The sequence below is a fragment of the Hydra vulgaris genome, chromosome 01 (genome assembly GCF_038396675.1).
Source record: "Hydra vulgaris chromosome 01, alternate assembly HydraT2T_AEP".
NCBI lineage: Eukaryota > Metazoa > Cnidaria > Hydrozoa > Anthoathecata > Hydridae > Hydra > Hydra vulgaris.
Window position 1 is genome coordinate 67,391,043 of NC_088920.1, and position 17,606 is coordinate 67,408,648.

General features: G+C 28.9%; 1 protein-coding gene across 1 annotated transcript; it reads left to right on the forward strand.

Annotated features, from left to right (window-relative positions):
• The first annotated feature begins 778 nt into the window (after positions 1-778).
• On the forward strand, positions 779-1,183 carry LOC136074654 (uncharacterized). Its single transcript, XM_065786993.1, has one exon. The coding sequence runs from the start codon at positions 779-781 to the stop codon at positions 1,181-1,183; it is 405 nt and encodes a 134-aa protein (XP_065643065.1).
• The last annotated feature ends 16,423 nt before the right edge of the window (positions 1,184-17,606 follow it).

Sequence of the window (17,606 nt, forward strand, 5' to 3'; positions counted from 1 at the left end):
TGGCTTTCCTTGATGTAAGTTATAAGTTTTATAGTAATTATTCGTTCCATCATTGTATTACTAAATTTTATAGCAAATAATCGCTTACAGCGATTACTTTATTACTTCGCTTAACCCTGACGCACTCTGCAATTAATGACTGGAATTATTTTCAACTATGTTAAATGACGGTCACTCTTATAGAGGAGATGGGGGCACCTTGATCTGTGGGGTAGCTTGATCTTTTTGCGCTACAACATCTATTTATAATAATATCTGCGTGACGTCATAAGTTGCTATCCGCATAGACTTCCGGCTATTTATTATCGTTGTTGTTTTGCAAAAAAAAAAGTACGAATTTTAAGAAATAAAAGTTTGATTTTCGCGATAAAAGAAAAATTTGATGAGCATGAGAATTATTTATATATTTTTGTTACTATGTTAAATACTTGTAAAATATCAACTGGAGTCCCTATGTGTTTTATTGACCTATACTTTATGGTATGATTTTGACGTCACATTTATCGGCGAGATACAGCCATTATTACATGATGTATACCTATAGGGGTTCCTTGATCTCTCTAAAATGGGACTGATTGATCTGAGGATCAAGGTGCCCCACACTAAAATTATAATAATACATGTTTAATTTGATCTGGTTTTTGTGTATTTGATTACATTAAAATAACTATTGAAATGCATTCATTGCACAAAGAACTAATATTTTTATTTGCTAGATAAATAAAATTAATAATATTTAGATAAAAAGGTAAAATTATTCTATAAAGATAGAGATTTTATGATCAAAGATGGCCCATCTGGATGCGTAGGATTTGCTAATCCATCTGGTAGGATGACATCAGAGATCTTTGTCGAATGGTTAAAACATTTCATTAAACATTCACACTGTTCGAAAGAGTCCAAAGTTCTTCTTGTGTTAGACAACCACGAGAGTCATATATCTGTGGCAGCCCTCGATTTGGCGAGAGAAAACGGAATAACTATGCTTAGTTTTCCACCATACTGTAGTCACAAGCTGCAACCGATGGACAGATCTGTGTATGGGCCTCTGAAGAGGTATTACAATGCGGCATGTGGCAACTGGCTAGTCAGCAGTCCGAGACCGATGACTATTTATGACATTGTTCCGATTGTGTGTGAAACATATGGTAAAGCTTTTACAAAATCAGCAGGAAATGGCTAGCTTGGATGAGCGAGACACTTCTGATTTAGCAGGACCATCTGTTGCCGAGGCAGGATTATCTGTTGCTGTACCAGCAATCCTGAATGTCATAACACCTGAAGTTCTGAGACCCTTTCGGAAGGCTCCAGCTAGAAAAAAACAATTTAAAAGTAGGCAACAAAAAACAAGATATTTGACAGACACTCCTGTTTGAAATGAGATTTGTTTAGCAAAACCTAAAACAAAAAGTGCTCCTACCAGACTTCAGTTTGAAGAATCCGATGATGAGTTTCAACTGTTCAGAAAAATTTAAAAAAGACCACAACAAAACCTAAAACAAAAAGTGCTCCTACAAGACTTCAGTTTGAAGAATCCGATGATGAGTTTGAGGAGGAGTTGAGACTTTGAAAGATAAAACGCATCAAAAAAAAAATGCTACAAGTGCAGCCGTTGAAGACGATGAGCCAATGGAACTTTCCGATGATTCTGATAATATTGATGGCCTACCACCGCTTGAAAGTGATGAGAGTGAAAATGATCTTGACGTGATACCTTCTCAACAGATAGTTGAATCATCAGACCTGAACTTTGACTTTGATGCACTGAATGTGGAGGATTTTGTTCTCGTTAAATTTGATACGAAAAAGAAAACGATTCATTATGTTGGACAAATCTGTGAAGAAGAAATTTTGCGAATGCTCAAATATTTGAAAAGAGAAAATTTAAAATCATATAAATTCATCTCTGTCAGTGAGCAATTATACGCGTTTATCAGAGATGATATCGTCTGCAAGCTTCCTAATCCAATGCAGCATGGTGGCACGGCTCGTGTCGGTCGACATTTGATTTTCGACTTTGATTTTTCAGTTTTTGCAAACATTTCTTAAGATTTCTGATAAAAAAACTGTTGCACTAAACTTTAAATGTGAACCTCTCAGCAGAAATTTGCAGAACTATCTTTTTAGTTATGCTTTATTGCCAACATTTTATTGATTTTGTAAAAAACTGTTTATAGGATCAAAGTGCCCCATAGTGCAGATCAAGGTGCCCGATATACGGGGCACCTTGATCCTTTGTAGGTGATGTTAAAAAGTTGAGTTTTAGCTTACTAAATATTATTTGTACCAAAAGTAGCTTGTTGATTTGAATAAAGAAATAAATATTCTTTTTAAAATGTTGAAAATAGTAGTGTTGCCTGCAATGGTTTTCAAGAAATCAACCATAAACCATGAAAAGGATCAAGGTGCCCCCATCTCCCGTAAGTTAAAAAAACACGAATTGATCAACTAACTCAAGTCCTATTTTCTAAATTAGGAGTTTTTTCATCAAAGAATCATAAATAATTATATTTCCATTGATGAGTCATCATGAATTTAATTGATTGTTGAAATACATCTTTTTATTTTATGTTGAAATGTATATATAAATTTTTTATATTACTCTTTTTGTTTTTGTTATAATTGTCCGATGTTTTCGGGTATCAGGTATTTTTAAGATATGTAATTTTAATAATATTTGATTATAATCATTAATTGCTTGTATGATTAATTATATTGTTTATAGAATAGATAACTGATTCTAATAATTACCATTTTAATATTTAATTTTGAACTTATGCGATTTTAACTTTTTGTTGTGTATGTGTTTTTCAAGTTTCATGTCGCTTTCCTTGTTTTAGCAATGCTAAAGGAGAGTGAACCATCCGGCGTAAGTATTACTTCTTCTGCGTAAGTATTACTATTATTAAGTATTACTTCCTTTAATGTGGCTAATATAATAATTTGATTGCAAAATACATTACCACTATTGCTGTTGTAACAATCCATTTGATTTAGTAGCTAACTATTAATCCGTAAAAGACGATTTGAAAAAATTCGAAAAATTTTAAACTTTGGTAAGACTTTGCAACAAAACCCGATCAATTGTTTATAACTCTAGTAAACGGCTATAGAGTAAATATGATTATAACCAGTAAATTAAATAGTGTGTGATAAATCCTTTTAGAACTTTTTGTTTGAAAACATTGAAACTACGTTTGATTCCTCCAGGTCGTAGAAAAGGTCACCTTGCAATTAAAATTACAAATCGTCATTTATTTAAACTTGTTACTGCTACTAGTTCTTGTGGCTTTGCTGAAAATCAGTAAAAATTTGCATAGATTAGAAGTGTTTAGAACTTTAGAACATTTTGGAAAAATTCCAAGTTATTTTAGAGATTCTGGATTTTAGATCATTCTGGAACAATTTTAAAAATTCTGGAACTTTTAAAAGCATTTTGTAATAATTGAAAATTTTCGAGAACAATCGAGAACATTCTTGAGCAATTTAAAACATTCTGGATCAATTAAGATAATTCTAGAACAATTTTAGAATATTCTAGAACAAATTAAAACCTTCTGGAACAATTTAGAATACTCCGCAACAATTTAGACTGTGTATATATGATTGCTTATATAATTTTATAGTTTTTACTTTAAAATTATTCACAGCGACGTGCAAGCATAGTATAGCAAGCGATAGTAGCATTCAGAAGAACAAATGTCTGGGCCAATAATCTGGTAAAATTTGAAGACTCTCAATAAGAAGAATGGTCCCTTTCATTGGAGAAAAGTGCAGAATGTCTCTCCAAAAGCAAATTAATCGGATTACCATTTCCTTAGACCAAAAATCTAATTTTTATTTCATCTAACTCGAGAGTTCCGTTTTTTGATTAAAATGGACATTTTTCCATTGATTACGTTTCAGAGATTACCCAACATCAGCAATGCAAGGTAAAATTCTAGAGTTATATTAGCAATCCTGGCCGTCATTTTAGTTCCTTCAACAAGGCAGATCTGCAGAGTGTATGTTGATTTATATCGTATGGCTGAGCAGACCATTGGTATACAGACCAACAGTACAACGAAAACAACTAATAACTTGGCTGAAGTACTGAATCCATACAAAATGGCTTTAAGCTCTTTGGAAAATCTCAGAAAGCAAGAGTCATCCTTACTACAAATCCCCAGAAGTAATCAATGTGCAGAGCGCACAATCAAAGTTATAAAGGAAATGTATTCATCATGCTAAAAGACAAATTGCACCTACTATTCCTTCTATGCAAGAGCAAGGTCAACGGTGCTAGTCATTGTGGGATTAAAAATTTATTGTATTACATGAATACGACATTCTAAATACATTTTAATACATTGTAGTACTTACGTCTAAATCAATTTTTCAATGGCGCTCTATAGTTTCTGAGACCCGATTTTTAGCAGAAACCCAATTTTTTTAAATTTCAAAAAAGGTTTTTTTTTTTGTGGTACCTTAAAGTAAACCCACCAAAATGATAAACGTGGTCTATTTTTAAATTAGTTGCCTAGTTTGTTTTTGCACTCAATATATGCACTCAAATTGTGGATATTTTTAATCTCAGCTTAGTTTGCAGTGAGTTAGCGTAAAGTGAGCTGTTAGTTTAATATTGCATAACTTTTGAAATAAATAACATTTTTGATTGCTGTAAAGAAAATTATTATTCCTGAACATTACCAAAAGCTTTAGCAAGTTTTGATAATTGAATAAAATCCAATTTTCAAAACTTGCCCCTAGTTGCCCCAATTAAAAATATATCAGTGTTTTTGCAGTGATGTTCCGTTTAAATTCAAGGATTTATTTAATGTATGGCTGGAAAAGAAAGATACAAATGAGAAAAAGTCTAATGTTTTTGAGCACGTCAATTAAATAGTTGGAAGAGATGAAACAGTAGTTATAGCAATGATATTCAAAAGAAAATATGTCGTTTGTGCAATTCTCTTAAACAAAAATGGTCAGATTGCCAAAGAACAATATGCCGATTTAAAAGTAAAAATTCCGATTAATTAAAGAGAGAAATTACATTTACTGATGATGTAATTCCATCAACATCTGCAAGTCAATCAATTCCATCAACATATTCTGGACGACCAAGGTTATCATATACCGAAAAATCGGATCGGGCCAAGAGATTGGAAGCATCAGAGTTATGCCGGGATAACTTGCACGAAACATCTCTTATATTACAAGCATCAGGTATGACTGCGCATCAGCAATAAAAAACGTGATTTAGCTTTAGTTCTAAAAGATTTGAACACAAGTCCATCTCGGCCAACTAAAATTAAAATTCCATATTTTCACCCAAAAAAGAAACATTACGTTATACAGCCGAAGAAGCATTAAAATTAACTTTGGATTCTAATTTAAGTAAACAACAGTATCAAAACATTAGACAAGGAGCTGTTATCAAAAATTGTAAAATGTATCCAGATTACAAAGAGATTTGGAAATGTAAATCAGCATGTAGACCAAATGGTATATCAATTTCCGATATCATTGCACAAGATTTCCGATATCATTGCACAAAGAATTTGTTAGAGCATACAGTGAAACGTGTTGTACAATTACAAGTAGAAGTGATTTTTCAGCATATGGAATCCCTTAATACTAACGAAATTATAGCCGATATGATATTTAGTTATGGTTTTGATGGTAGTTCCTGTCATTCTGCCTATAAACCAAAATTTGATGCAGCTGGTTGTCATTCTGATTCAAATTTATTTGTGATAACTGTTGTACCACTTCGTTTGAACTCAGAAGATAATAACATCTTATGGAACAATCGCACTCCTCAATCTGTGCGGTTTTCTAGACCTTTAAAAGTCGAATACATAAAGGAATCCACAGAACACATTTTAAAAGAAAAACAAGATATTGACGGGCAAATAAATAAGCTAGAGCCAATAACAATTTATTTCTCTAATAATAAAAAAATTCAAATCAGCTTTACTTTATTTATGACGCTAATTGATGGCAAAATTTTAGTATATTAACTGGAACAAAATCAAACCTAGCTTGTCCTACATGTGGAGCTACTCCCAATGATTTTGTTAAAGTGCAGGAATTCAAAACCGCAGAATTATTTAAGCCTAAACCTAATACTTCACAGTAAGGCATTAGTCCACTGCATGCTTGGATACGATTTTTCGAATGCATCATCCACATATCATACAGATATGATTTATGTATATTCGAGGTACTAGTATAAAGGAAATTCTTTTATGTAGAAAAATAGAAATACAACGGTTCTTTAAAAATTTACACCTTTACGTGGATAAACCAAAATCAGGTGGTTTTGGAAGTACTAACGCAATTCTGCACGCCGAGAATTTGAAAATGTTAAAAATATTTCCGAAATACCTAACGTGGATGAAGAATTATTAAAAAAATTTAAAACTATACTTATATGCATTTCTTCCTAGAATCAAATTAATTTAGATAAATTTGAAAAATATTGTTTTAATACGGCAAAACATTATATGTCAAAATATCCTTGGTATCCGATGCCTGCAGCTGCACATAAAGTTTTTATACATGGCAGACAATTTGTGGAAAATACAGTATTACCAATACGTTATTTCGGCGAAGAAGGGTCTGAGGCTAGACATAAATTTTCTAAACAAGATAGACAATTTCATGCTCGTAAAACCAGCAGAAAAAAAAATCTAGAAGATATTTTTTATAGAGCCTTAGAGCCAGTATTAACTTGAAAATGGAAAAATTCAGAATCATCTTACATTACCTCTTCCTTCTGAGGTAATAAGTTTACTAACAGAAATGCCATCTAATTCCTCGCAACATCAATATAGCGAAAGCGAGAAGGGTAGTGAAAGCAATGACGACTATGACAAAGCAACTTCCGACGAGGACTTAATTTCCGTAAACTATTTAGATTTAATTACATTGGATAATGAAATATAGTTAAAATTGAACTGATTTTTTGAATATGAATTCAGCTAATGATAATTTTTACAACAGATATAAATAAAAAATATCTATATATTAAATATATTTACATATTTTATATATATATATATATAAATAAATATATATAAATATATATACATATATATAGATATAAATACACATATATATATATATATATATATATATATATATATATATATATATATATATATATATATATATATATATATATATGTATATATATATACACTTATATTTATATATACATATATATATATATATATATATATATATATATATATATATATATATATATATATAGATAGATAGATAGATAGATAGATAGATAGATAGATAGATAGATAGATAGATAGATAGATAGATAGATATATATATATATATATATATGTATAGATAGATATATATATATATATGTATAGATAGATATATATATATATATATATATATATATATATTTAATCATATAAAATTTAGTTATGAAATATTTTGAACATATTGAGAAATAAAAATTATTAGATATTTTGCTTTTAAATTGAAGTTATTAATTTATGCCAAAAAATCGCGGCTCAGATACCATAGTGTGGCGAGGTAAATTTTTTTGTAAAAGTATGCTAATCATAGTTTATTTCGTGCTTTTTAGATAAAAGTTCATTAAAATACTGTCCAGGGGCATGGGGTTAATAAAAGTCATAACCCCTATATCTATTAGTTATTGAAATATGTATGTAATAATGCTTCAGCGATGCGCATACTTATTTAGGATTTTTAATAATACTACTGACTGTTTACTGACGTAGGACGACTATTCACCAACTTTACAAATCTTTCTAGCTGTCTTCTTGAAAAAAGGTACCATGTATTACAAGGTGGCAATTAACGGTGTCGATTAGTATTTAAAATTAGTATTTTATTGGGTGGTAATTACATGGTTGTGCTTGTGTCATTGCAATAACTGTTTATAAATCCGATCTTTTGTTTGTTGGCTCTCGTGTTGACATCCAGAAATACTTGTAATGCGCTTGCCGTGTCCGCCGTTACTCCACTAGAAAAGTCCACTTTTTTCATAGTAATCTAAAAATAATAAAATATTATTTTATTAAAGTTAAAATGACAAAACGTATAAAACAGAGAAGATCGCGATTAAATAAGAAAAGACGACAGAAATTAGCTTCGCTTATAACAGTTAACAATGCAAAAGTGATTGGGAAATTTGCAATTCAAAATGTAGATGTTCTGAGTGCTTTAGCAAATTCGTTGTATAATCGCTTAAAGAAATAAAAAATTTTAAAGTTCAAATTCCGACAAAAGCATGATCTGAAAAACAACGAAAGAAGTATCAATTGACGAAAGAAATGCGTTAAAATAATGACATTTATTATATAAAAAAAATATTTACATTTAGATGAAAAATATATTCTAAAAATCCAAATTGATAAAAATGTCATATTGACTGTTGTCTTCATCTGTCTTATTAATATCAGTCTGTGGCGTCTGTATACTAGTATCTGTAAAAGTGTAATTCGCTTTAATATTCGAGTTATATGGCTTTAAGTTGATAGTCGGTTGTTCGGGTTGTTTCAAGTCAAGTTCAATTATTTATTCAAAGTCGAGTTCACTTGTTTGTTCAGCGTGTGTTATTATTGCGTTTTGGTAAATTCTACCATGTCAATTATTTTCAGTGGTTGCTTTTTGTTTATTTATTTGATGCTCTAGTCTATTTATTTGTTGTTATTTTTGGTCAAGTCTATAGTTTGTTTGTGCATATTAATTAAATTATTTAAATCGTTTTCAATTTTTTTTAAAATTGCTGTTGATTTTGTAATTTGCATGTCAAAATAGAGTTGTTTCTGTTTGTAATATCTAATTGTTGGCAAGTTTTTAATAACGACTCGGCATGTTTGTTCGCTTTTTCTAACACGTATTTTTCACAATGACCTTTGCCAAGTGTTTTGTGGTTTCATTTAACACCCAACAAAAAAAGCTCATCATCATCTTATTAAACAATGCATAAAAGGTGGCATGTCTACGACCTAATAAAATAAAAAGCGCATTTAGATTTCGAATTATGGATTCTTGAATAAAAATAAGTTTTGTATCTTCCTTTGTTTCATATTTGGAATCGCCTATAATATTTTAACAATTTTGTTCAATTAGATTCAACGACATATTGTCCGATCAGTTCGATTATTTGGTCTTTTAATTTCGGTAATTTGTTTGTAAGTATTTTTTGACTTGCCATGCTCCTCAAACAAAATTCTTCAATGTATAAATGCTGTATCTTGATCTTTGAAAACGAAAAGGTCCTTTAAAAAGATTAAAGAGACTTGGCCTGTCAGACTCGTGTTAGTGTTTTTAGCTTCTTGGCCAGAAATAACCTTTTTTCACTATTTAGCGAAATTACATTTAAACACATCCACGATTTTTTATTTAAACAACAAGAAATTCCATTTGAAGACATTTTTTTAATATTTAGAAAAAAAATTAAAGTTTCAAAAAGAAGAATAAAAATATTTAAAAAAAATAATAATTTATTATTATTTTAATTTTATTCAGCACCCAATTTAATTTACATGGTAGGGGAGTTTGGGGACTCTTTGATCTATGGGGCAGCTTGATCTTTTAGCGCTACTTATCTATTTATAATTATATCTGCGTGACGTCACAAGTTACTATCAGCATATACATCCGGCTTATTTATTTATTATTTTAATTTTATATATATATATATATATATATATATATATATATATATATATATATATATATATATATATATATATATATATATATATATATATATATATATATATATATATATATATATATATATATATATATATATATATATATATATATATATATATATATAAATGTAAAGGTCCTGCGTGTCAATCTGTGAAAAAGAAAAGAATCGTTTTTGTTAAAGCTTCGATGAGGATCGAGGAAAAATTTTCTCACATTTTTGGGGTAAAAGGGATTGGGGAATGAGGCGAACGTATTTTGCGACTCTCGTAGAATCGATGGAGCCAAAGCGAAAGACAGCCGAAACAACGAGCCGTAATTTAATTCTGAAGTATTTTTTAAAAAAAGACGATAGAAGATTTCAAGTTTGCAAGAAGATGTTTCATGCCACATTAGGAATGCGCGAGTGGCAGGTTCGTGACTGGGCGCAGTCCAGTCTAGATGGTAGTGGTATGCACGAAACCCTCAATACAAAAGCTTTACCAAGGAGAAATCGTTGTAAGACTCCAGCTGATAATGAGAAGAAAACATTTCTACTGACTTTTTTGAAAAATCTTTCCACTCTTCCATCTCACTACTGTAGAGCTACGACTAATAAACTCTATCTTGAACCGCCAATAATGTCCGCGATGGTCTTGTATCGTTTATACGAAGAGTCATTTAGAGCAAATTCTCCCCAACTGAAACCACTCTCGAGAACAATTGTAGCAGCTGAACTTGAAGCTCTTAACTTAGCAATTTACCGTCCCAAAAAAGATCAATGTGACACATGCACGTCACATAAATTAGGACATATTTCATATGAAGTATACAATGTTCATCAGCAACGTAGAGAAGAAGCTCGAAGTCAAAAAGCCGCAGATAAAGCTGACTCCATTGCACATCCAGACAAGATCGCAGTGTTCACTATGGACGTCCAAGCTGTCAAATTGGCTCCATTTCTTAAAGCCAATGCATTCTACTACAAAACAATATTATGCGTTCATAATTTTACAATTTACAATGAAGCTAATGGTAAAAACACATGCTACTTATGAAATGAAAGCGAAGGAGGTTTAAAAGATGACGTGTTCGCGAGTATGATATCGGACCATATGACAGCCTTTACACTACATGTACGAGGTTGATTCTGTACAGCGATGGTTGCTGTTATCAAAACCGAAACCCAGTTGTCTCGAAAGCCTTGGTTAGAACAGCACTTCTTGGAAAAAGGTCACACCCAAATGGATTCAGTTAATTGTAGAATCGAACACCGTTTGAGGAATAAAGAAATTTATTTATATATATATATATATATATATATATATATATATATGTATATGTATTTATATATGTATATATACATACATATATATATATATATATATATATATATATATATATATATATATATATATATATATATATATATATATAAATATATATAGAGAAGAGAGAGAGAGAGAGAGAGAGAGAGAGAGAGAGAGAGAACAGAGCAATTATATATTATTTCTGATGAATCTTTGTTGATGAAACACATTGTCAAATGGAAAAAAATTTAGTAAAGTGATATATGTATATATATATATATATATATATATATATATATATATATATATATATATATATATATATATATATATTTGTGTGTGTCTATCTCTATATATATATATATATATATATATATATATATATATATATATATGTATATATATATATAAATATGTATATATATATATTATATAGATATAAAATTTTTATAACATTCTTTTCCAATAAAATAAATGTCTTTCATTGTAGGAATTAACATGCCCATCTTCAAAAAATGTTTTAAATGCTGCAGAACTGCAAGTGAAAGTAGTAGAGAAAATAAGAGAGAGTGATCCTGGACTGGTATCACAATATGGTATGTCAGATGATAATACTCTTCAGTTTTTATTTGTTCAAACTAGTGTAATGAAATCCACATTTAGTAAGTTTCCTGAGCACATTTGTATTGACACCACCTACTGTCTCAACAACAGTGATATGTCACTGGTGTCGTTTTTATGCGTGGATGGGAATGGATTTTCCCATATAATTGCTTTTGCTTTAACTGCCAATGAGTCAGAAGTGATGCTTGGTCAAATTTTTAAAACCTTTAAAGCTTATAATGCTTCTTAGAATTCCATTAAAACATTTATGATAGACAAAGATATGAGTGAATTAACAACACTGGAGCAAAATTTTCCGAATAGTTTTTGTGAAATTTGTTTGTTTCATGTTAAAAAAGCTTTCAAGAAAAAGATTGCAGACTTATCATGTACCACTGATGTTAAAAGAAAAATTTCTGTATACCTGGATACACTTTGTCATTCAAGAGATAAGTCAATATTTGAAAAGCAGAAACAGTTGCTTTTGTCTCTTGATGAGTGCTTTGCAGAATACTTTTTAAATAATTGGGATATTATGCGCGATCGTTGGGTTTTTCATAAACGAACAACACATTTAAACTGGATTGATTCTATTATTAGTGGCGACACCACTAATAATAGAATCAATTCTTATCATCAGAAATTGAAAAGTGTAATAACTCACCCAATAGATTTGCATCAGTGTCTTAATAAAATATTTTTTTTTAAATGACCTGTTTTTAGAGGAGTACGAATTCAAGCAATTTAAAAGTTTAACCAAAAAATACTTTTCTGAGTTGTCCTACCTTCACAACATAATTACACCATATGCTATAAAACATGTATCCCTTGAGCTTGTAAAAAGTACACAATATGATTTAATTTTGCAATCTAACAATACTCACAACGTGATTATTGGTGACAACACTCATATAGTGAGTGAAAAGTCGTGTAATTGTAAATTTTTTATAAATATGTGTTTGCCCTGTCGTCATCTTGTTGCTGTTTTCCAATCTTTGGGTAATGAAAAGTTGAGTTTAGATTGGTTTATTCCAAGATGGCATGCTGCAAATAATTATATTGAAGGCTCACCTATCCCAAATGAAAATACTAAAGTAGAGAATTCTAATTTGAGACAAAATTCTAATTTGAGACAAAATTCAGAAATATAAACTTATCAAGGTTTGCTCTGATAAGCTAGTAAACAAAATGGTGGAATTTGGTACAGAAACGTTCCAGTATTATCTAAAGCAGTTAGATAAATTTGAAGAGAGGGTTAGTTAATGCAAAAGATTTGAAATTTTCATTGAAGATCAATAAGTATCAGATAGTAAGACAACTTCTATCTCATCAGAAAGCTTTGTAGTGGCTCCTGGAAGTTCTAGTAGTTCAGTAAACAATGATCCTATGGAATCTTCTAATAAAAATACAATTATGAATGAATATCAAGATATTGAATTCTTTGTCAAAAATAATGAAAATCCCTTCATTGGTGACCATGTAAAAGATGAAGTCACTGGATTAGAGGATAATCATATTGATTTTACGACTGAAAGTATATATCAATAAGAACAGATAAATGAATTTTTAGATGTCCAAAGGTTAAAACTTATTAAACCACCACTTAAAGTTGCTAAAAGAGGCAGGCCTAGGGGTTCTGACCCAACAGCGTTAGGGTTAACTAAAAAAACAGTAAAAAGGAAATGCTGCTTTGGCAAAAAGTGTCACCCAGATAAGAATTTACGGAAGGGATTAAAAACAAAATGGATGAAATGCACCAAATGTGTCAGATATTTTCATGATGTGTGCTTAGGAGATAAGCCTCTAAATGATTTACATCTATGTTTATTTTGCATTAGTTAAATAGAGAATAGTTAATAATAACAAATTTTTCTTTGTGTTTTTTATATAACATTTTCAATAAAGTTTCATTATAGTTTAGAAGGAAAACCCTCTTATAAAATTCTCATTTTCAAGTAAAGAATTTATTTTGAAGATTTGGTATGAGCAAAAAGTAACAAACAACTAATAATAACTTTAAATACATCAATTATTATAAATTTGCTTAAAAACAATAAATTGCATTAAAATTATTTTTTAAAGTTAACAATATTTAAAGTGCTACATTAAAACTAAGTTGTTCATACCACATTTTGAAAATAAACTCTTTATATAGTCAAGGATAGTTTGAACCCCAAAAACTTCCAATTGTAAATGTTTAGTTTAAATTTTCCATTATTTAAGGAATTATTCAATGTAGTACCATCTAAGCTACACAATTGTGGAACTGTAAACATTAAATTAAAAAATTTCACTTATTTAATTAAGATATTGATAACAACTTTTAGTTGTTAATTTTAAAATACCATATAATTTGATTATAATAATTAAGATTAGTGCTAAAATATTTATGAACAGGACTTTGGCATTTCAAACAGATTTTGCAATCTACATAAATGTAAGCAAATATCTTTCATTAATTTACCTTAAAAAATTTTATCTTGTTCATATTTAAAAAAATGGGATGTATATTCTCTTATTTTTGTTAGTAAAATGTAGAAATATATGTGTGTGTGTGTCAATTTTATTTTAAGGCGGTCAGTTCGATCTAAATATAACATTATCTTTGATCTAAATATAATAAATATTATGCATTTTAAAGTCAAGCATGTACAATTAAAAAATACTGTAATATACAAATTTAGTTAATAATACAAATTTAGTTGGTAAAAAAAGAGTTAATTGTAAATTCTATTTTGGTGCTTACTATTGTTGGTTTTCAACGTAGGATTATTTGTAATGAAATAATTTTAAAGTTAGATTATTTTATTAATTATGATTAAAGAATTGATTATATATAACTGTTAGTATGTGATAAGAATAAATGTTCATGTACATACATATCTATTAAGTTTTTTTTTTGGAATTTTCCTACTTAGATTTTGTTAGTTTTTGCAGATGTGCCCAAGTTTCTAGGGTATGGAGTTAAAATACAAAGTTGTGTGTAATATTGTTTTTATACACTTATTAAACTTATGCTTAGTACATAGTCTAAAAAAAGATCGAAAAAAATAGTTATGAAAATATTAGGTGTGTGAATTAGTTGTGTTTATCTTGGAGATAAAATTGGATCAGCTTGTGAAGCAAAAGAGAAATCTGAGAAAAAAATTAGATGTGACTGGGACAAGTTTAGAGCATTATAGACATTTCTAAGAGCAAGAGATGCATTGCCGTTAAAGATAAGTAAAGCTATATTTTAAAGTAAAGTTGTTCACTACATGCATCCAGAGTGTTATGAAGTATTACAGTGTAACAATGGAAATGATATTCTGCATCTGAAATGAATAACAGAGATAATGGAATAATGATATTCTACATCTGAAATGAATAACAGAGATGATGGTCAGATAGATGTTTAATCTATAAAAGGTAAGATAAGAAGCTTTTAAAAATACTTTTTTTTAGATGAAAAAATGATTATTAGTGGTAAACGTATCTGAGAGGACATGTTGCGAAAGATTTTAGTATGGGCAATATAGAGCATATTGTTCAGTTTTAGTTATTTAGGTACATAAACTATAATAACAATAGTAACAGCAGTAATATAAATAATAATTAATAATAACAAAAACAATAGAGGTTTCTATATAAATATTAAGAAGATAAAAAAAAAAAAGAAAGTTAAAAGAAGTTAATAATGAAAAAAAAACTATAATAAATTTTTTTTTAATTTGTTTTAATTTGTTTTGTTTTAAATAAAGAAATGAAGATAAATTAGTTTGAAGTTTTAATTTTTTTAATTTATGCACAATGCACGCAAGACTTTGGTTTCATTCACTGATGCACTGATGTGTAATTAAAAACTTACAATATATCAAAGTGTTATAAGGAGGTACATTTAGCTTTCTATTTTCAATATTTTTAGTTTAATGTAAATGAATATATCAAGTTTCCGTAAAAAAGGTTGTAACAATTCAAAAGCTGGAGTTAATATTGTTTTTATCAGTAACGTCATTTCAATCAAATTTTAATAATTAAGATTTAACTGATTCTTTACTATAATTTTTAAAGTTCCTGCGGTATAAATTATGACTGTGTGGTCATAATTTATACCGCAAATAATTTGTCTAACTCGCAAAGTCAGAGTTTGACTGTATCAGATCCATGGTAAAATCACCAAGTAAAAAGGATCCACCACCAGAAGATTCAGTTGATGTGTGCTCAAAATTATAATTTTGAATTGTGTGGAAGGAGATTTTTTTTTTGACCTTGATACTGTAATTCCAGTAATGCTATACTCAAAACTATATAATGATAATATGTTCAGATCAAGTGCCTTTGTAAAGAGGATATGTTTAAATGGAAAAAGGACAGAGTTTATGATGAAAAGTTACGAGAACAAAATTTATTGATGTCATTATATTAGCAATCTACATCAAAATATTATATTATTAGTATTGTTGCAATTTATACCAATAAAATTTTTATTAAAGTTAATAATATACTTTTTATTTACATTATTATAAGAAACTTAAAAAATATATATTAAATATGTATTATTGCTATTATTATTACTAATAACTGTATTAAATGTAATATTTTCTGAAATTGTGTCATTGATAATCAAATTTGGTCTGTCAGTCACTACATGGCTCATTATCTTGTGTTTTCTTCGGAAAATCATATTGTTATTATTATTTATGTTTATTTCAAAACAAAAATTGAATATACAACAAAATATTTTTAATACACAAGTTTTTCTCCTATATAGTAAATACAGATATTTTATAGTAATAAATAGTAAATACCCTAGATTAACTACTTTACCTTAAGAAATACCAGAACACATATAAAATTACATGTAGACATCTATGATGTCTACATAAAATTACATGTAGATATCTATGATGTCTACATGTAAATATCTATGATATCTACATGTATATGATGTCTACATGTAAATATTTATGATGTCTACATGTAGATATTTATAATTTCTACATGTACATATCTGTGATGTCTACATGTAGATATCTATAGAGTCTACATGTAGATATCTATGATGTCTACATGTAATTTAGAGACAACTATAAACTAAAAAAGTTACCTTAGTTTACTTATGCACATGAAGTAGAATGTTTTTTTCAATAAATTGCTGAAAAAAGTAATGAATTCATGATTATTTTAGATAGATGCTGGCAAGCCATAATGGATTGCTTAGAACTTATCTAAAACATTTCAATCAAATAAACACTGCATTGAACTGATAAAATTATTTACTCTCCAAATAAATGTTGCCGTTCTATTTTGATGGCAATAGAATGTTCTAATCTAAAACATTTACTTTATAAATTGCACTAAATGTTTCATAAGCAAATAATTATCGATTTCGATTTAACTGCTTATCCGACCAGCTTTATCGTGAAATAAATTACACTGATGGTATAATAAAATAATTGCGCATGCGTGTATAATATTGCGCTCTGAGTAGATAATGGCTATGTTGAGCGCATTGCGCTCTAGGAAGACACTTCGAAAAAATAAATATTTTTTAATCGCGCCAGGTTCACTGTCAAACTTTAAAATATATAAAACTTAAAATTATATATAATCATATAAAAGAAATATATTTTTATGTAAAAGTTTTATTGCTAGTATTGTTTTTATAAATTTTTAAAAAGTGCTTCGCTCAGAACACTCTAAATAGAACTAGGTAACACCATAAAAAATTTCAGCTCATCAGCTTTGTCCAATCAAAAGTTATACTTGTTGAGAGACCACAAACATCGTAAAAAATTAAAGTCAAGAAAAACCTAATCAAAATATCAAAAAAATGAAAATAAAACATTGAAACTCTAAAAAACAAACTAAAATGCTCCACTAGCATATGTCTCTCCTTCCTCAAGTTCATTTTTATCATTAAAACTTTTTTTGATTACAAGAAGTTTTTCTCTTCATTGTTTTACTGAGCTGGTTGACTTTTTTCAAACTGCTTGACACGCTGAATATCAGATTTTCTTAAACCTGCTGTCG